At 45.0% G+C, this 14,847-nt stretch overlaps 1 protein-coding gene across 1 annotated transcript in view; it reads left to right on the plus strand.

Annotated features, from left to right (window-relative positions):
* LOC132407275 (NACHT, LRR and PYD domains-containing protein 12-like) overlaps window positions 1-10,390 on the plus strand; it is a 37,569-nt gene extending 27,179 nt beyond the window's left edge. The window contains exons 7-13 of the mRNA XM_059993548.1: window positions 2,857-4,594; window positions 6,055-6,141; window positions 6,299-6,469; window positions 6,615-6,785; window positions 6,942-7,112; window positions 7,261-7,428; window positions 7,592-10,390. Of these exons, the coding sequence (XP_059849531.1) occupies window positions 2,857-4,594; window positions 6,055-6,141; window positions 6,299-6,469; window positions 6,615-6,785; window positions 6,942-7,112; window positions 7,261-7,428; window positions 7,592-7,679 (2,594 nt within the window). The 3' untranslated portion in view covers window positions 7,680-10,390. The remainder of the gene's footprint in view (window positions 1-2,856; window positions 4,595-6,054; window positions 6,142-6,298; window positions 6,470-6,614; window positions 6,786-6,941; window positions 7,113-7,260; window positions 7,429-7,591) is intronic.
* The last annotated feature ends 4,457 nt before the right edge of the window (window positions 10,391-14,847 follow it).

Here is a 14,847-nt window from a genome sequence, read left to right on the forward strand (position 1 = left end):
ACCAAAATCCTGCTTATAAAATACAAAATGACCAAGACACCATACCACTCCATAAATACAAACCTGCTTCACATTCAAACTGTGACCGATCCACGATCCATGGATGTGGAAACCATTGAAAAGGTGCACAGGATATTTACAAGGATGTTGCCAGGATTGGGGAGCATGCTTTATGAAAACAGGTTGAGTGAACTCGGTCTCTTCTCCTTGAAGCGAAGGAGGATGAGAGGAAACCTGATACAGTGTATTAGATGATGATAAGCGTTGATCGTGTGGATAGTCAGAGGTTTTTTTCCCAGAACCTGAAATGGCTGCCGCAAGAGGGCACTGGTTTAAGGTGCTTGGAAGTAGGTACAGAGGACATGTCAGGGTTTGTTTGTTTTTTTTTACGTAGTGATTGGTGAGTGCGTGGAGTGGGCTGCCGGCAACAGTGTGGAGTCGGATACAGTAGGGTCTTTTAAGAGACTTTTGGATAGGTACACGGAGCTTAGAAAAATAGAGGGCTAAGTGGAAGCCTAGTAATTTCTAAGGTAGCGACATGTTCGGCTGAACTTTGTGCGGCCGAAGGGTCTGTATTGTGCTGTAGGTTTTCTAAGTTTCTATAATACCTGCCCGGATATAATTTTACAGAATAAACATGAAAAGCAACATATTAAATAGATATATCTATTCCACACATTTGTAACGTACATAAATCAATCAGAGAAAAACACCAGAAATATGCTGAATTAAAAGAGGATATAGAAAGACCGTGGAACATGAGCAGGTATTCATTATTCCAATGGTAATATCGACAACTGAAGTCATCATAAAATAACTATAGTACTAGGCAATTTGTTCTGCACAGCAAAACTTAAATAAATCTTCGGAAAGACACAACTAAACAACTCTCGGATAGTTCCGATATTCCCATCAATCACGAAATGACTGTGCTTGGCTATGCAGGTACCTCAGGTTTTGCCAGTTTGGGCTGAGAAAAAATAAACAAAAATGACAATAACTTATTTGTAAAGCACTTTTCATTCAGTTGATGTCGTTCAAACTGCATTACAATGGAATAAAGTGCAAACTAGAAAATAAAAGACAAATTGTTTTCAGTTTTAAGCATGGTTCATTAAAAATGTTTTGAGCTGATGTTTAAAAGTGACACAACAGGTTGCATCCCATACATATACTTGCGAAAGTCTTTGTCTCCCTGGTTATATACAGTATATGTGCCTCAGACTTTTGCAGAGCACTGTAGTTTTAGGTGCTGAACTCTACAATCTAGCAGTGTATTCAGTCAAGATATAACCTGTCCATGATAATTCGTATGTTTCTATGTTTCTGTCCTTTGGCCTGCCCTTATTGTCTGGCTGCACTGCATTTCCTCGGCAACTGTAACTCTCTTTCCCCGTACTGTTCTGTTCTGCTTTTCCTTGTACGACTTCATTGCACCGATATGATGAAATGATCTATTTGGATCGCACGCAGAAAACTCATCCGTTTCACGTCAATACCAGTGACAATAATAAACCAATTTACAGATTTGTTGTTGTCAGAATGCAGCGACCCTTGCTTGTCTAAGTTTGTTATACCCGTGGGTGGTAGTGGGAATAAGTTCCCACGACCTATTAAATGTACATAATGGCGTGCGACTCAAATGGCCTCTGACAACCAAATCCAGCTTCTGGTCATCACGTGTGGCTGAGCTACTAAGCCTGGAGGAATCGTTTCTTCCGACTGGGGAAGGGGCAAAGGCGGCTTGCTGGCGCCTGAAAACCATTCGCTTCGGACAGTTCGGGCTTGTCAGCTGTGAGTGGCAGCTCATTAAATAGAAGAGAAACGCTGATCTGAAACCTCTGCTATACCCCTCATGTGAAAGATTTTAGGAGTAAACCCAGAGGGAAAAATCTGGACCTGCAGTCCGTAAAGCAGTCCTAAATTGCATTCAATGCAGTCTGGCAGCTCTCGCGACGCTTTTGGTGCGAAGCTGTATCCGTCTCTGCCTACTCATTATACTCATGGAGAGAAGTAGGTTGCTACATCTTTAACAGGAGCAGAATATGCGTGCAATACTCAGGTCAGGCAGCATCAGTGGAGAGAATCACAGGGTGCTGGAGTGCGTATCTAGGCAGCTACCACGCAACATCCATGGTTGACTCTGATAGACAGAAGCCTCTTAATACAGCGCCCCACACCCCTATTGCCAGACTGCTCTGTAGCAGTTGCCAATACTTCACAACCCACTCCTACAAACACGTCGTACATCACTGAGACTCTTGTGGTTTCTTCAATCCACAGAGATACCTTTCCATATTTCTCCACCTCCTCCATCACTGAGACTGAAAACGGCCCATTTTCCTTCCTGTCGTTCCGATGGATTATCCATTCGAAACGACTCTGTCGTTCTCTCTACAGATGCTGCGTGACATGAGTATTTCACCCATATTCTGCTCCTGTTTTGATGCAAGAGCAGTGGACACCTGTTACTCCCCAGTGTGCAGATTTGTCAAAATGCACTGTTCTCAATATTTCCACATCAGATCAACATTAACATAATCTGTTAATGATACAAACAATGCTTCATATATAGTGATATGTTGTTATAACGGACGTGCAGTCAGGATTGCAAATGGATACCAGGGGAATGTTCACTTTCACAGGCAATTAGTACTGGAATATGAGGATTGCACATGTTGTGGGACATCCATCGCTGTGAGTTCCGGTGTCTGTGAATAGAATTTTACTTTCTGTCTATGGAAGCATTGAATTAAATCATGTAATCCCAAATACAGAATGTTGAAATACTATTATAAAGTTCTTTGTCAGTTGAGCCATTTAAGATTTTGACTATGTTCTCTGTTACTATGGAAGATGTTCAACAGAAACACAAGGAGACTCTGCGGACACAAACTGAAAAACTGAGAGTGAACACGATTCTGATGCGGGAGAAGGTGAAGGTTTTCCAGCTGGTTGATCGATACGCTGAGCTCACGGTCATTTCTACTGTTCGAGATCGGACACTGGTGGAACATGAGCTGCTGGCAAGAGGCAGAGACCACGAGGAATGGAGAGAGAACAATCTCCGCACAGAGCTGGAAAAAATCCGGACCGATCAGTTATTCCAGAGCAGCTATTCCAGGAGTAAATCCAAATCTGGGACTTCGGCAGTAGTGGTTGGAGGCCCGGGGATTGGGAAAACAACAATGGTACAAAAAACTGTTTATGACTGGACCACAGGCAAAATATACCAACAATTCCAATTTATCTTCAGTTTCAAATTCCGGGATTTAAACTCCATTAACTGCAGAATAAACCTGAGAGAGCTGATTCTGGATCAATATCCTTACTTTGGGAATTTACTGAATGAGGTCTGGAAGAACCCAGAGGGATTGCTATTTATATTCGATGGTTTGGATGAATTCAATCACAGAATCGATTTTTCTGACAATCGGAGAGATACAGAACCCAAGCACCAGTGCCCAGATCCCGAGTGGTGGTGTGAAGTGTCCGACATTGTGTATAGTTTAATCCAGGGCAAGCTGCTCCCAGGGTGTTCAGTGCTGGTGACCACCCGCCCCACTGCGTTACATTTACTGGAAATGGCCGAGATCAGTGTCTGGGCTGAAATCCTCGGATTTGTGGGCGAGGAACGCAAGGAATACTTCTTCAGGTATTTTGAAGAACAGATGGTGGCATCAGCTGTTTTCAAACATGTGGAAGAAAACAAGATCCTGTACACCATGAGCTACAACCCCTCCTATTGCTGGATCCTCGCTCTGGCACTAGGCCCATTCTTCACACAAAGAGTCAGAGACCCACAGCGAGTTCCCAAGACCATCACCCAACTGTACTCCTACTATATTTACAACATCCTAAAAAACCACGGCCGTGAGTTTGAGAACCCCCGTGATGTGTTACTCAGGATTGGTCAGATGGCCTTCAAAGGAGTGTCTTCAAAGAATATTGTGTTTACAGATGGAGATTTGATCAAGTACGATCTGCAGCCTTCCCAGTTCCTGTCCGGCTTCCTGATGGAGCTTTTGGAGAGAGAGGATTCTGCCCGGAGCGTGGTGTACACATTCCCACACCTCACCATCCAAGAGTTTGTAGCCGCTCTCGCACAATTCCTGACTCCGTATGCCGGGGGTATCCTGAAATTCCTCACTGAAGCCCACAGCACAACAGATGGGCGATTTGAAGTATTTCTCCGTTTTGTTGCTGGTCTCTCCTCCCCACTGACAGCTCGGGGCCTGGTGGAGTTTCTGGGTCCATTTCCTTATCAAACAACTTGCCGGGTGATTGACTGGGTGAAGGAGGAGGTTCAACGTCATAGTCGAAACACTGGGTTTCGATATAGTAAAAGGAGACTCCTGAACGCATTGCACTACCTGTTTGAGTCTCAGAATCGAGTTCTGGTTCAGCTCGCACTGGGATCTGTGGAAGCACTTTCATTCGATATGATGACACTGACCCCGATTGACTGCGAAGTCCTGTCTTATGTCATCGGACTCTGTGATACAATAAAACACCTCGACCTGTATCGTTGCCACATTCAGTATGAAGGAATCCAGCGGCTGGGACTCAGGCTGCACAAGCGCCAGGAGTTGAGGTAACTTGATTTATCTCTCACTCTGAACTGTAAAACTGCTCCATTGTGTTGTTTCAATGTCAAGGGATTTGGGTAAAATTTTATTAAATCAGTGTGAAGAATTGTGGCAAACGACCAGGAGATCGGTCAGTCATTCCACAACAACTACTTGTAAGTGAATTCTTGTTAATGGATGTTGGAGACTTCATCAGATCAGTGAAAAACGGTCATTGGATTAATGGTAGTAAATCACAGGATTGGCCGTGTTTCTCGCTGCCTGAGACATGTCCATTCACAATGTTCCTTCTCGCTGTTACTTACCCCAGACTGACACTGACTGCAGCGGGCGGTTCAGAGCTTCACACCCCCTTCCCGGTGAGGGAAAAGAGGCAGACAACAGTCTGCCCAAGAGAGAAGGAAAGGAAGAGTTTTCTGAGATTATTCTCCCCTGCCCTTTCCTATGTGTGACTATCACCATAGCTCCACCTGCGTGTCTGTGCTAACTACCAGGTAGCCAGACCCTTGGGCAAATCTCCTTCCCCGTTTGTGAGCCTTAGTTCAGAACCACTCCTCCCGTGCAATCAATTTCTGGATCATATCGCCTTGTACAATTACATTTTACCATCAGTATTCTCCTTTGGAACCATTCTGCCCCATCCCCTTCCTTCTGTGGGAGCACTCTTCCCCTTCCACCTCTTCTTTCTGGTTCTCCCTTCCTCTCCCTTTTCCTCAGGTGGTGTCTCTGCCACAATCTCCCAAAGACATTTTCCGATTTACAATCTCCCCACTGTGGGATTTTTTCCCACACTTCTGTCCTGCCCCTTCCGATGCTGTCAAGTCAATAACAATTTTCTAACCGTCGGCGATTAGACAGACCATGGAGAGATTACGGAGCCACAATCATAATGATCATTATGAGTATGCATTATGACCAGAGATAAAGGGAGTTAGGACTTTACTCTCTGGAGAGAAGGAATACGACAGGAATCATGATAGAGGTGTACAAGATATTAAGAGGAATAGATAGAGTGGATTGCCAGCGACTCTTCCCCAAGTCACTACTGCTCAATACAAGAGTGCATGGCTTTCAGGTAAGGGGTGGGAAGTTCAAGGGGGATATTAGAGGAGGGTTTCTTACTCAGGGAGTGGTTTTTGTGAGGAATACACTGTCTGAGTGGTAAAGGCAGATACACTGGTGAAATTTAAGAGACTAGTAGACAGGTATATGGTGAAATTTAAGGTGGAGGGTTAGATGGGAGGCGGGGTTTAAGGGTCGGCACAACATTATCGGCCGAAGGGCTACATTTCTGACATTCGGTGACTTCCTGGAACTGGTCAGTGAGGGATACTGACAGTGATGGGAACTCCGATCAGTGATTCACTGAAGGGTTTAATGTTTCCTGAAGTTTCCGAGAGAAAGAAATACCCGCACTGCCACGGTTTGTATCACTTTGTTCATCAATATGTCTGTTTGTGTTTAGACTTGGGAGGAATGACCTGGGAGATTCAGGAGTGAAACTGATGTCTGCGGCTCTGAGGAACCCGGAGTGTAAAATACAGAAACTGGGGTAAGTACCAGACTGTGGGAGATCGTGTGTTTACAGTGGCAGTGTGTCTGACACTGAACATTAATGTGTTCTGTAATTGCGTTAATGATAAATGCTAGGGACTTGAACCATCTCCTGTCTCTTTGTGTCCTTCACATTCATATTCTCTCATCTCCAGGCTGGAAAAAGTCGGTCTCACAGTTTCTGGTGCCGAGGATCTCGTCTCCGCTCTCAGTACTAACGCATCACTGATGGAGCTGGATTTGAGTGACAATCAACTGGGAGATTCAGGAGTGAAACTGGTGTCTGTCGGTCTGAGGAACCCAGAGTGTAAACTTCAGAAACTGTGGTAAGTACCAGACAGATTCTGTTTAGTCACTGGGTGTCTGACATTGAACATTGATGTGATCAGTAATTGTGTTACTGATAAAAACTGGCGATTTGTACCGTCTCCCGTCTCTGTGTCCTTTACCCTCACTCTCTCTCATCTCTAGGCTGAACAATGTTCGTCTCACAGATTCTGGTGCCGAGGATCTCTTCTACGCCCTCAGTACAAACCGGTCACTGACGGAGCTCAACCTGAGTGGTAATAAATTGGGAGATTCAGGAGTGAAAATTCTGTCTGCGGCTCTGAGGAACCATGAGTGCAAAATACAGAAACTCGAGTAAGTATCAGACTGTGGGATATTCTGTTTACAGTCACTGCGTGTCTGACACTGAACATTAAAGTGATCAGTAATTGTGATACAGGTGAACACAGGATATTTGAAGCGTCTCCTGTCTCTCTTTGTCCTTTCACCCTCACTCTCTTTCATCAACAGGCTTAAGGTGGTCGGTCTTACAGATTCTATTGTCGAGGATCTTGTCTCCACTCTCAATGCAAATCGCTCACTGACGGAGCTGAACCTTAGTGATAATGAACTGGGGGATTCAGCAATGAAATTGGTGTCTGCAGCTCTAAAGAACCCGGAGTGTAAAATACAGAAACTGGTGTAAGTACCAGATTGTGGGAGATTGTGTTTACAGTCACTGGATGCCTGACACTGAAGATTAATGTGATCATTAATTGAGTCATTGCTAAACACTGGGGATTTGTACCGTCTCTCTGTGTCCTTCATCCTCACTCTCTCTCATCTCCAGGCTGAACAATGTGGGTCTCACAGATTCTGGTGTCGAGAGTCCCGTCTTCATTGTGAGTACAAACCCATCACTTACGGAACTGGACTTGAGTTACAACCTGCTCACAGACCTATCTGTTCCTGCTCTCCGCCGCAACGTACTGATGCTCCCGTGTCTAGAATGGATCCGGTGAGTGTTTGTGTTAATGTTTATTATTATAAAATATCGTCTGATCCATAGGTTTTCTGGTGATATTTGTCTGTGAGTGATGTTGAAGCATTAACCCCAATCCCCTGTAATGGAGACTGTTGTGTGATTTGTTTGTTTCATTTTATTCTTACGTCTGTTTCAGACTGGGGTATAATAAACTCAGTGAGACCGGAAAGAAGGAACTGGAGTCTCTGCCGGAACCGAGACCCAGACTCAGAGTGATCGTGTGAATATCTGAATGTTTGAACATTCCCGACTGCGAGATGGGAATATTAGGGCCGATTCCACACCTTCTCCTTTAATGGCCGACCTTCTGTTTACTTTCCTACGGAAAAGGATTTTTCAGTACATAGAAGGTAAAAGAGTGTCGAGGGTAGATATAGGACCAGAATGACGCTGGAGGTAACTAAGCTGCGTCATCACATTAAATCACGCAGTGGCATGAAGTCAACTTGGCAAATCCAGCCACGAACTGCCCCTCCTCACAGGGTGGAGTCTTCCTTTTATAACCTGTAAAAAAAACCTGTCACATGATCTCTACTGGCGGGAAAATGACATCACTCCACCAGCACAAGACCATTACCTCAAGTCCAGTATAGCTTCAACCCCAGTCACGTGACAAGGGTACCACTGTTATGTGTCACGAGTACGTAACAACAGGACATTCAAGAATGTCAGCAAAGTGATGTCTGTGTACTGAAAATTACGACTGAGAAGGTACACAGGAAGCACCTGATAGTAGATGGTCTGATAGTAGATAAATCTCCTAGACATTATGGAATGCATCATCGGGTCAGAAGGAGTAACTGAGGAGATTGCAGAGATGATCTTTCGAGGATTGATAGATTCTGGCATTGTGCCAGATGACTTTAAAATTGCAAGTGTTACTCGACGATTTAAAAAGGGTGGGAGGCAGCAGAAAGGAAATTTCACATGTGGTAGCCTGACATCAGTGATTGAGATACTGTTGGAATCGATTGTTAGGGATGTGATTACGGAATACATCGAGGCACATGACAAGACAGGCCAAAGGCAGCAAGGTGACCTGAAAAGAAAATTCTGCCTGATAAACCAACTGCAATTATTTGAGGAAGTTGCAAGTCGGTTAAGCAAAGGAGATGCAGCAGATGTGGTGTTCTTAGATTTCCAGAAGGCCTTTAACAATGAGCCGCACATAAGGCCGCTTAGGACATGGAATTATAGGGAAGTAACTTGCATGGGTGGAGCACTGGCTGATCATCAGAAATCAGAGAGTGGGAATAAAGGGATCATATTCTGCCTGCTGCCGATTACCAGCAGAGTTCCACAGTGGTCCGTGTTGGGACCGCTGCTTTTTGCGATGTATGCCAATGATTAATGGACGGGATTCGTGGATTGGTGGCTAAATTTGCCGATGACGCCAAGGTAGGTGGAGAAGCGGGTAGTGTTCCTGAAGTCTGCAGAACGACATGGATAGTTTGGGGGAATGGGCAAATAAGTGGCAAATGAAACACAGTATTGGAAAGTGTATGGCCATGCGCTTTGATGGAACAAATAAACGGAACGACTATTATTTAGACGGGGAGATGAAAATGTAGAAATAAAAAGAGTTTGGGAGTCCTTGTGCCAGGTACACTAAAGGTTAACTTCCAGGTTGAGATAGTTGTGAAGAAGGCGAATGCAATGTTGGCATTCATTTCTAGAGGTAAGCAATATTAGAGCTGGGAGGTGATGTTGAGGCTCTATAAGGCACTTGTGAGACCACACGTAGTGTTATGTGCAGTTTTGCACTCCTTATTTTAGAAAGGGTATAATGACATTGGAGAAGGTTCAGAGAAGCTTCTGGAGAATGATTCCAGGAATGAAAGGGTTCCCGTACTAGGAACGTCTGGCTGCTCTTGGGCTGTATTCCCTGCAGTTCAGGAGAATAGGGGTGAAGTGGGGTGATTTCATAGAAACATTCCGAATATTGAAAAGCCTGAACAGATCAGATATGGCAAAGTTATTTCCCGCAGCAGTAGAGTCTAGGACAGGAGGGCACTACCACACATGCGGACAAATTACGTTATTCAGAGGGTGGTAAATCTGTGGAATCTTTTGTCTCGAGCTACAGTGGAGGCCAAGTCACCGCGTATTTAGGGCAGAGAAAGAAAGGTTAGACAGGGCATCAAAGGGTATGGGGAGAAGGCATAGGAGTGGGGATGACTGGAAGAATTGCTTCAGCACTCGATTGAATGGCGTAATAGACTCCATTGGCTTAAAGGCCTACTTCCTCTTATATCTTATGGTCATATGGTGTTATAATGTCCTCCAGCTTCATTTCTATGATGCCAGAGGCGGTCCTGTAGTGACGTATATTCCCCACATGCCCAGCGTCGCTGCCTCCGCCGAAAGTCCGAGTTCGATATCCCACGAAGTGAGACCCACGGAATGACACCGACGGGAAGACCCCGCAGGGTGGGGCTCAGTCAGGCTCACCAGTGTCCTTGAGTGGAATTATCGCAGAAGAGAATTAATTTGCTCTCTCTAGGCTGAGGACAGTGCAATCTGCTGTCTGGTCGATATAATGGTATCAAATTGACAAATACCTTGGCATTGTCCGTCGACTTGCAGTCAACTTTGAAGTGTGATTTCGTAATCATCGGTTACCCGATGCAGAGTGACAGTGAGAAAATGGACTAATTACTCAACCTGTCATTCCTTCTCGCCGGTCAGTTAATTGTGTGTGAATGTGAGTGAATAGTGAGCAGCTATTTATTCCTGCACGTTAGCAGCTCACACATTGTTTAATTTACATTTGTCATGATGAAAGCAATAAACAGATGTAACTTCACCAAGTACACTGCAGATGCTGTGATCAAATCAAGACGTATAAAAAAGCTGGATGAACTCAGCAGATCGGGCAGCATCCGTTGAAAGAAGCAGTCAACGTTTCGGGTCGAGACCCTTCGACAGGACTAAAGAAGTAGGGGGCAGGGAACCTATTAAGAAGGTGGGGGAACGGTGGAAAACCAATCAGAGCAAAAATCAAGGTGTGGGGGAGGGGATGCAAGGAGGGGATAGGCAGGTGAAGAAGGAATCTAAGGGGAAAGCACTATGGGTAGTAGAAGTAGACAGAGTCATGAGAGGTGATAGGCAGCTAGAAGAGGAGACAGAGTGAAGGTGGGATCGGGGAAGGGAGAGGGAGGGAATGACCGGAAGTTGGAGAATTCAATGTTCATACCAAGGGGCTGGAGACTACCCAAACGCTATATGAGATGTCCCTCCAACCGAGACTCACAAGTGAAGTGTTGCGTCACCTGGAAGGACTGTTTGGGGCCCTGAATGGTGGTAAGAGATGAGGTGTAGGGACTGGTATAGCACTTACGCTTGCAGGGATTAGTGCCAGATGGGGAGATTTGTGTGGAGGGACATGTGGACCAGGCAGTCGCGGAGGGAACGATCCCTCGCTGAGACTGTAAATTATTCCAAAAGACAACCTGTAGTTGTCCGCCGTTGAGCTGGTACATGGGCAGCTGTCAGGAATGCCAAGTGACTATTCCTAACCTTACTACCGCTTGTTGAGCTTCTCAACACCGATTCACCCTCCTCAATTGTTTCAATTTTTTCAAACTATTCCTGACTCCCATTGTAGCGTAAAGAATACTTGAGTTCCTGTTAACCTAAATTACGCTTCGTAACTTTCTGTTGCCATACCGCACACCAACATTCACTTCGGCTCCCTTACAAAGTAAAGTTCAGAGTTTTGGAACGAGAGAAAAGACTTACGATTGTAAACCTGAATGTCCTTCAGCAGTTCGCCTCAAACCTGCCCACGGATAATTGGAGAAGATGGTGTAGAAGGGCTATGTACTGTAATAAAATGTTTGGAAACGTACATTATTCGCAAACAGCGACATTGAGTTTTGAGTTACTTTAAGGGGCTAGTTTGATGTGATTACCTAATTACACGAAGTAATTTTAACGCCCCTTGTGTTCAGTGTTTAGTGTACAATAGACGAATAGCCTCGGTCGTTTTTATTTCCAATAAAAGCTTAGACTGTGATTAGCGTCGTGTCCAGTTCACTTCATCCTGGCACGTGACATATTCGCTCTGCGTAATTTTAAGCGTCGCTGGAGCCGAACGAGCCGGACAGTTCCCGACTGCCTGAGGACTACATTGGCATCGGCCCCATTCCAGGAGTCTACACATAATGTTTCCCAGCTGTTACTGGACAGTGTCATCCACCTTCGAAATCAGCTGTTGCTTCCGGCAACCGGAACAATGGCATTCTGTGTCTACAGGAAAGGAATTCAGTTATATGATATTGATATATAACAAATCCTGAAATAGGTTCGCTAAATCATCTAATAAGATGACCAGAACTAGACTCTGCTTCTCCAGTTCTTTGTCTCTGTGGATCAGAGAAACAGACAGACCATGTTGTACATACAAGTATGATTACTCCCTTCTGTCGTCTGTACAAACAATACCATTATTGTCTTTGTGATTAACACACAGCGTTTGACTGAAAACATTAAAGCGTCCAGTCATGTGAAGTTCATTCCATTGATTTGAGCCGTGCGCTACAGATCTGAAGGCTTCAGTTTGATATGATGTGAGAAATGTGTGTGCGAGTATGGGGGGGGGGGACGTGTGGTGGTGATGGGGGAGGGGTTCGCGTTACAAGAAGATGATGTATTTAATTACACTTCGGCTTCGCATCTTCTCTATCGGGTTTTTATAGACTCTTCTCTCTTCCTTCACATAGCTGATGCATGTTCACCATGGTTTCTGTTAACGAAGTAAGTGACGTGACATCCATCCCAAAGCTTGTCTGTCACAACAAGGTACTTGTTGGATTTAAAGTAACTGCACACATCAGACTGTTCTCTTCACACTGCACAAGTTCAGGCATAATAGGTTTATGTCAATGATTACAACTTGAGGCATAGTTCATCCAGTGTACTCTGTCTGAGCAGTCATGCCTACCGCCTTGTTAAAATGCTGCCTGTTTGAAGGCTCGGGTATCGAAGATGATCCTCTCACAGGTTCAGCGATGCGGGTGGACTGCTCATTCTAGTTTGGCTGCGGGTGTGTGTGTATGTGTTAGGGTGGGAGTTCGGGGTGACTGCTTCTGTTCTGCTCTGTCCTTCCGGAGACGGATGTTGATAGGGTTCAGTGCTACTGCCAGTCTCCTGGAGCCAGGTGCTGATGGCATCGCTGCTTCACCCAGTATCCCAGGGCAGGGGTTGGGGTGGTCGGCAGAACTCCATTCTCATACATATTTCATTTTCCAACGAGGAGGGGTTGCTTCTGTTTGTTTGATGTTCTGCCCTTTTCTTTCACTTCCTTTTATTTTCGCCAACCAGTTGTCTCTTGGACATTGTGCGTTCTCAGTCTTCTTCGTCTTGGCTAATTGCCATCATTATTCCTGTCCATCTCCCCTTACATCCTCCTCGTACTGTGGAATGGCCTGGGGATATTCAGCTGGGGTTTGAAGTTCGATATGGTCGGAATTCGGCGGGAAGAGATTCTGTCTCCGTTTTGAAAGTGTCCTCCACTGGCACGTCACGTTTGTCCGAGCATTCTCAGTGCCAGCTCCACTTGCTATTGCCGGTTGTTACGATATAGTAACAATGAATATAGAATTGCGACAGGTATTTTTTTATAAACAAATAAATCATTTTTTAAACTCAGCTCAACAACAAATGAAGAGTAAACAAACGACTAACTTAACCGGAAGTTAACTGCTATACGGCAACTCGAACAGATCTTAAAGCGATAAATGCGAACACAGTTCATAAAGCGATAAATCATTGACAAATCATTTACACAGTCAATTAGGAGATGATTTTCTGAAGTAACAAATTTCTCGACGACGTGACATTACTTCTGATCCCAACCGAAATATGCCTCAACCGAGGGATTTACGACGGACATAAAATCGGCTTAAAGGAACTGACCTTCTTTCGCGAGCAACGCGGCACCCAACCCTTTCTGCTTTCACAATGCAGGGGCTATCTCGGATGCACGTCACTACCCTCTGAACGAGGACTGTATTACCGCCGACGACTCCGACTCCGACTTTTCTCGACCTTCAGGTTTTCTGTACTTTGGTAAATTCTTCACTTTCCGACTGAACTAAAACTGGCAGCGTTGTGGCGAAACTGCCGGCAATAACCTTTGAGGCTTAAGACAGAATGTAAAACTCCACTTTAAAACAAAACTGCGTCATCTGACGAATACGCAGAATAACGAAGTCATTGAAGAATTCAACGACGAACTGACCTGCGTCACAGCAAGGCTTTTTCGTTTTATACCTGTTGGAACAGGCCGTCACATGAGCTCTCACTGGCGGGAAAATTACATCACGTGATCTCAAACTGGCGGGAAATTACATCACCACTCCATCACAAGACCATTATATCATGCTCACCAGATACTGAATTACATTATAGTCATAAGACATTCACAATATACCCACGGGGTATGTAACACTGCGCGTAGGTACGAACACGCTTTGGGCAGGCACTTTTCAACATTTGCGTTCTTGGCAGTTCGTTTCCGGTGGCCTTCCTGTCCGTAGACTTGAAGATATCCTCAGTTAGAGCTTGCAGCATGTGAGCGTCATCTTCCTCCTGTACACGCCTCTGGTGAGAAGATTTCCCTCAGTGAGTTCCTTCACTTCCTCCCTCATCGTTTCTGAAGAAACCTCCTCCTGTCGACGCGCTGGCAGATGCAGCCATTCAAGCTGGCCGCTGATTGCTGGATAGGCTGTCAGGCAATCAGTAAGTGGTAATGATTTTTTTTTGAACCACTGATCGTAACATCGTCACTTTGACCATCCACAGAGATCCACCACGACGATAAAAGTACTAAGGATATATTTCCCTAATCGGAGACAGGATATATTATTCCACGGGTGCATGTGCAATTCTGGTACAAAGTACGGAATTCTATATTGAAATGAAAGCACAGACCAGGAAAATGAATTAATTACTGCAAAATATAAAAAAAAAACATAAACAGTGAAATATTTGAAGAGCATGAACCTCAATGGAAGACATCCTCACGACTATTACCTTACGACAAGGCATAAAAACACAGGCGTTTAATTTCCATGATAAACAAACAAGAACAAGTTGCGTACCAGATATAAAGCACATAACAAACAGCAGTTTGTCCTCTTTTGGAAGAGGACAGCGTGGCTTTGAGAGGAAGTGCGGCGGCGGCCATTTTCAAATTGTCCAATTGCGTCTCAGATCGGAGTTCAGAGAGGCGGGACTGCGCAGGCGCGTGAAGGAGGCCTGGGAAGGACGGAAGATATAAAAAGAACGCAGCCTTAAGAAGCGGGCAGCGAAGTGCGCCGGGAGCAGAGTGTAGGGCTTGGGCTCAGGGGGCTTAGGCGGAAGAGAGCACAGTAGGCTTATATTTTA

This window comes from Hypanus sabinus, chromosome 18 (assembly GCF_030144855.1).
Source record: "Hypanus sabinus isolate sHypSab1 chromosome 18, sHypSab1.hap1, whole genome shotgun sequence".
NCBI classification, from domain to species: Eukaryota; Metazoa; Chordata; class Chondrichthyes; order Myliobatiformes; family Dasyatidae; genus Hypanus; species Hypanus sabinus.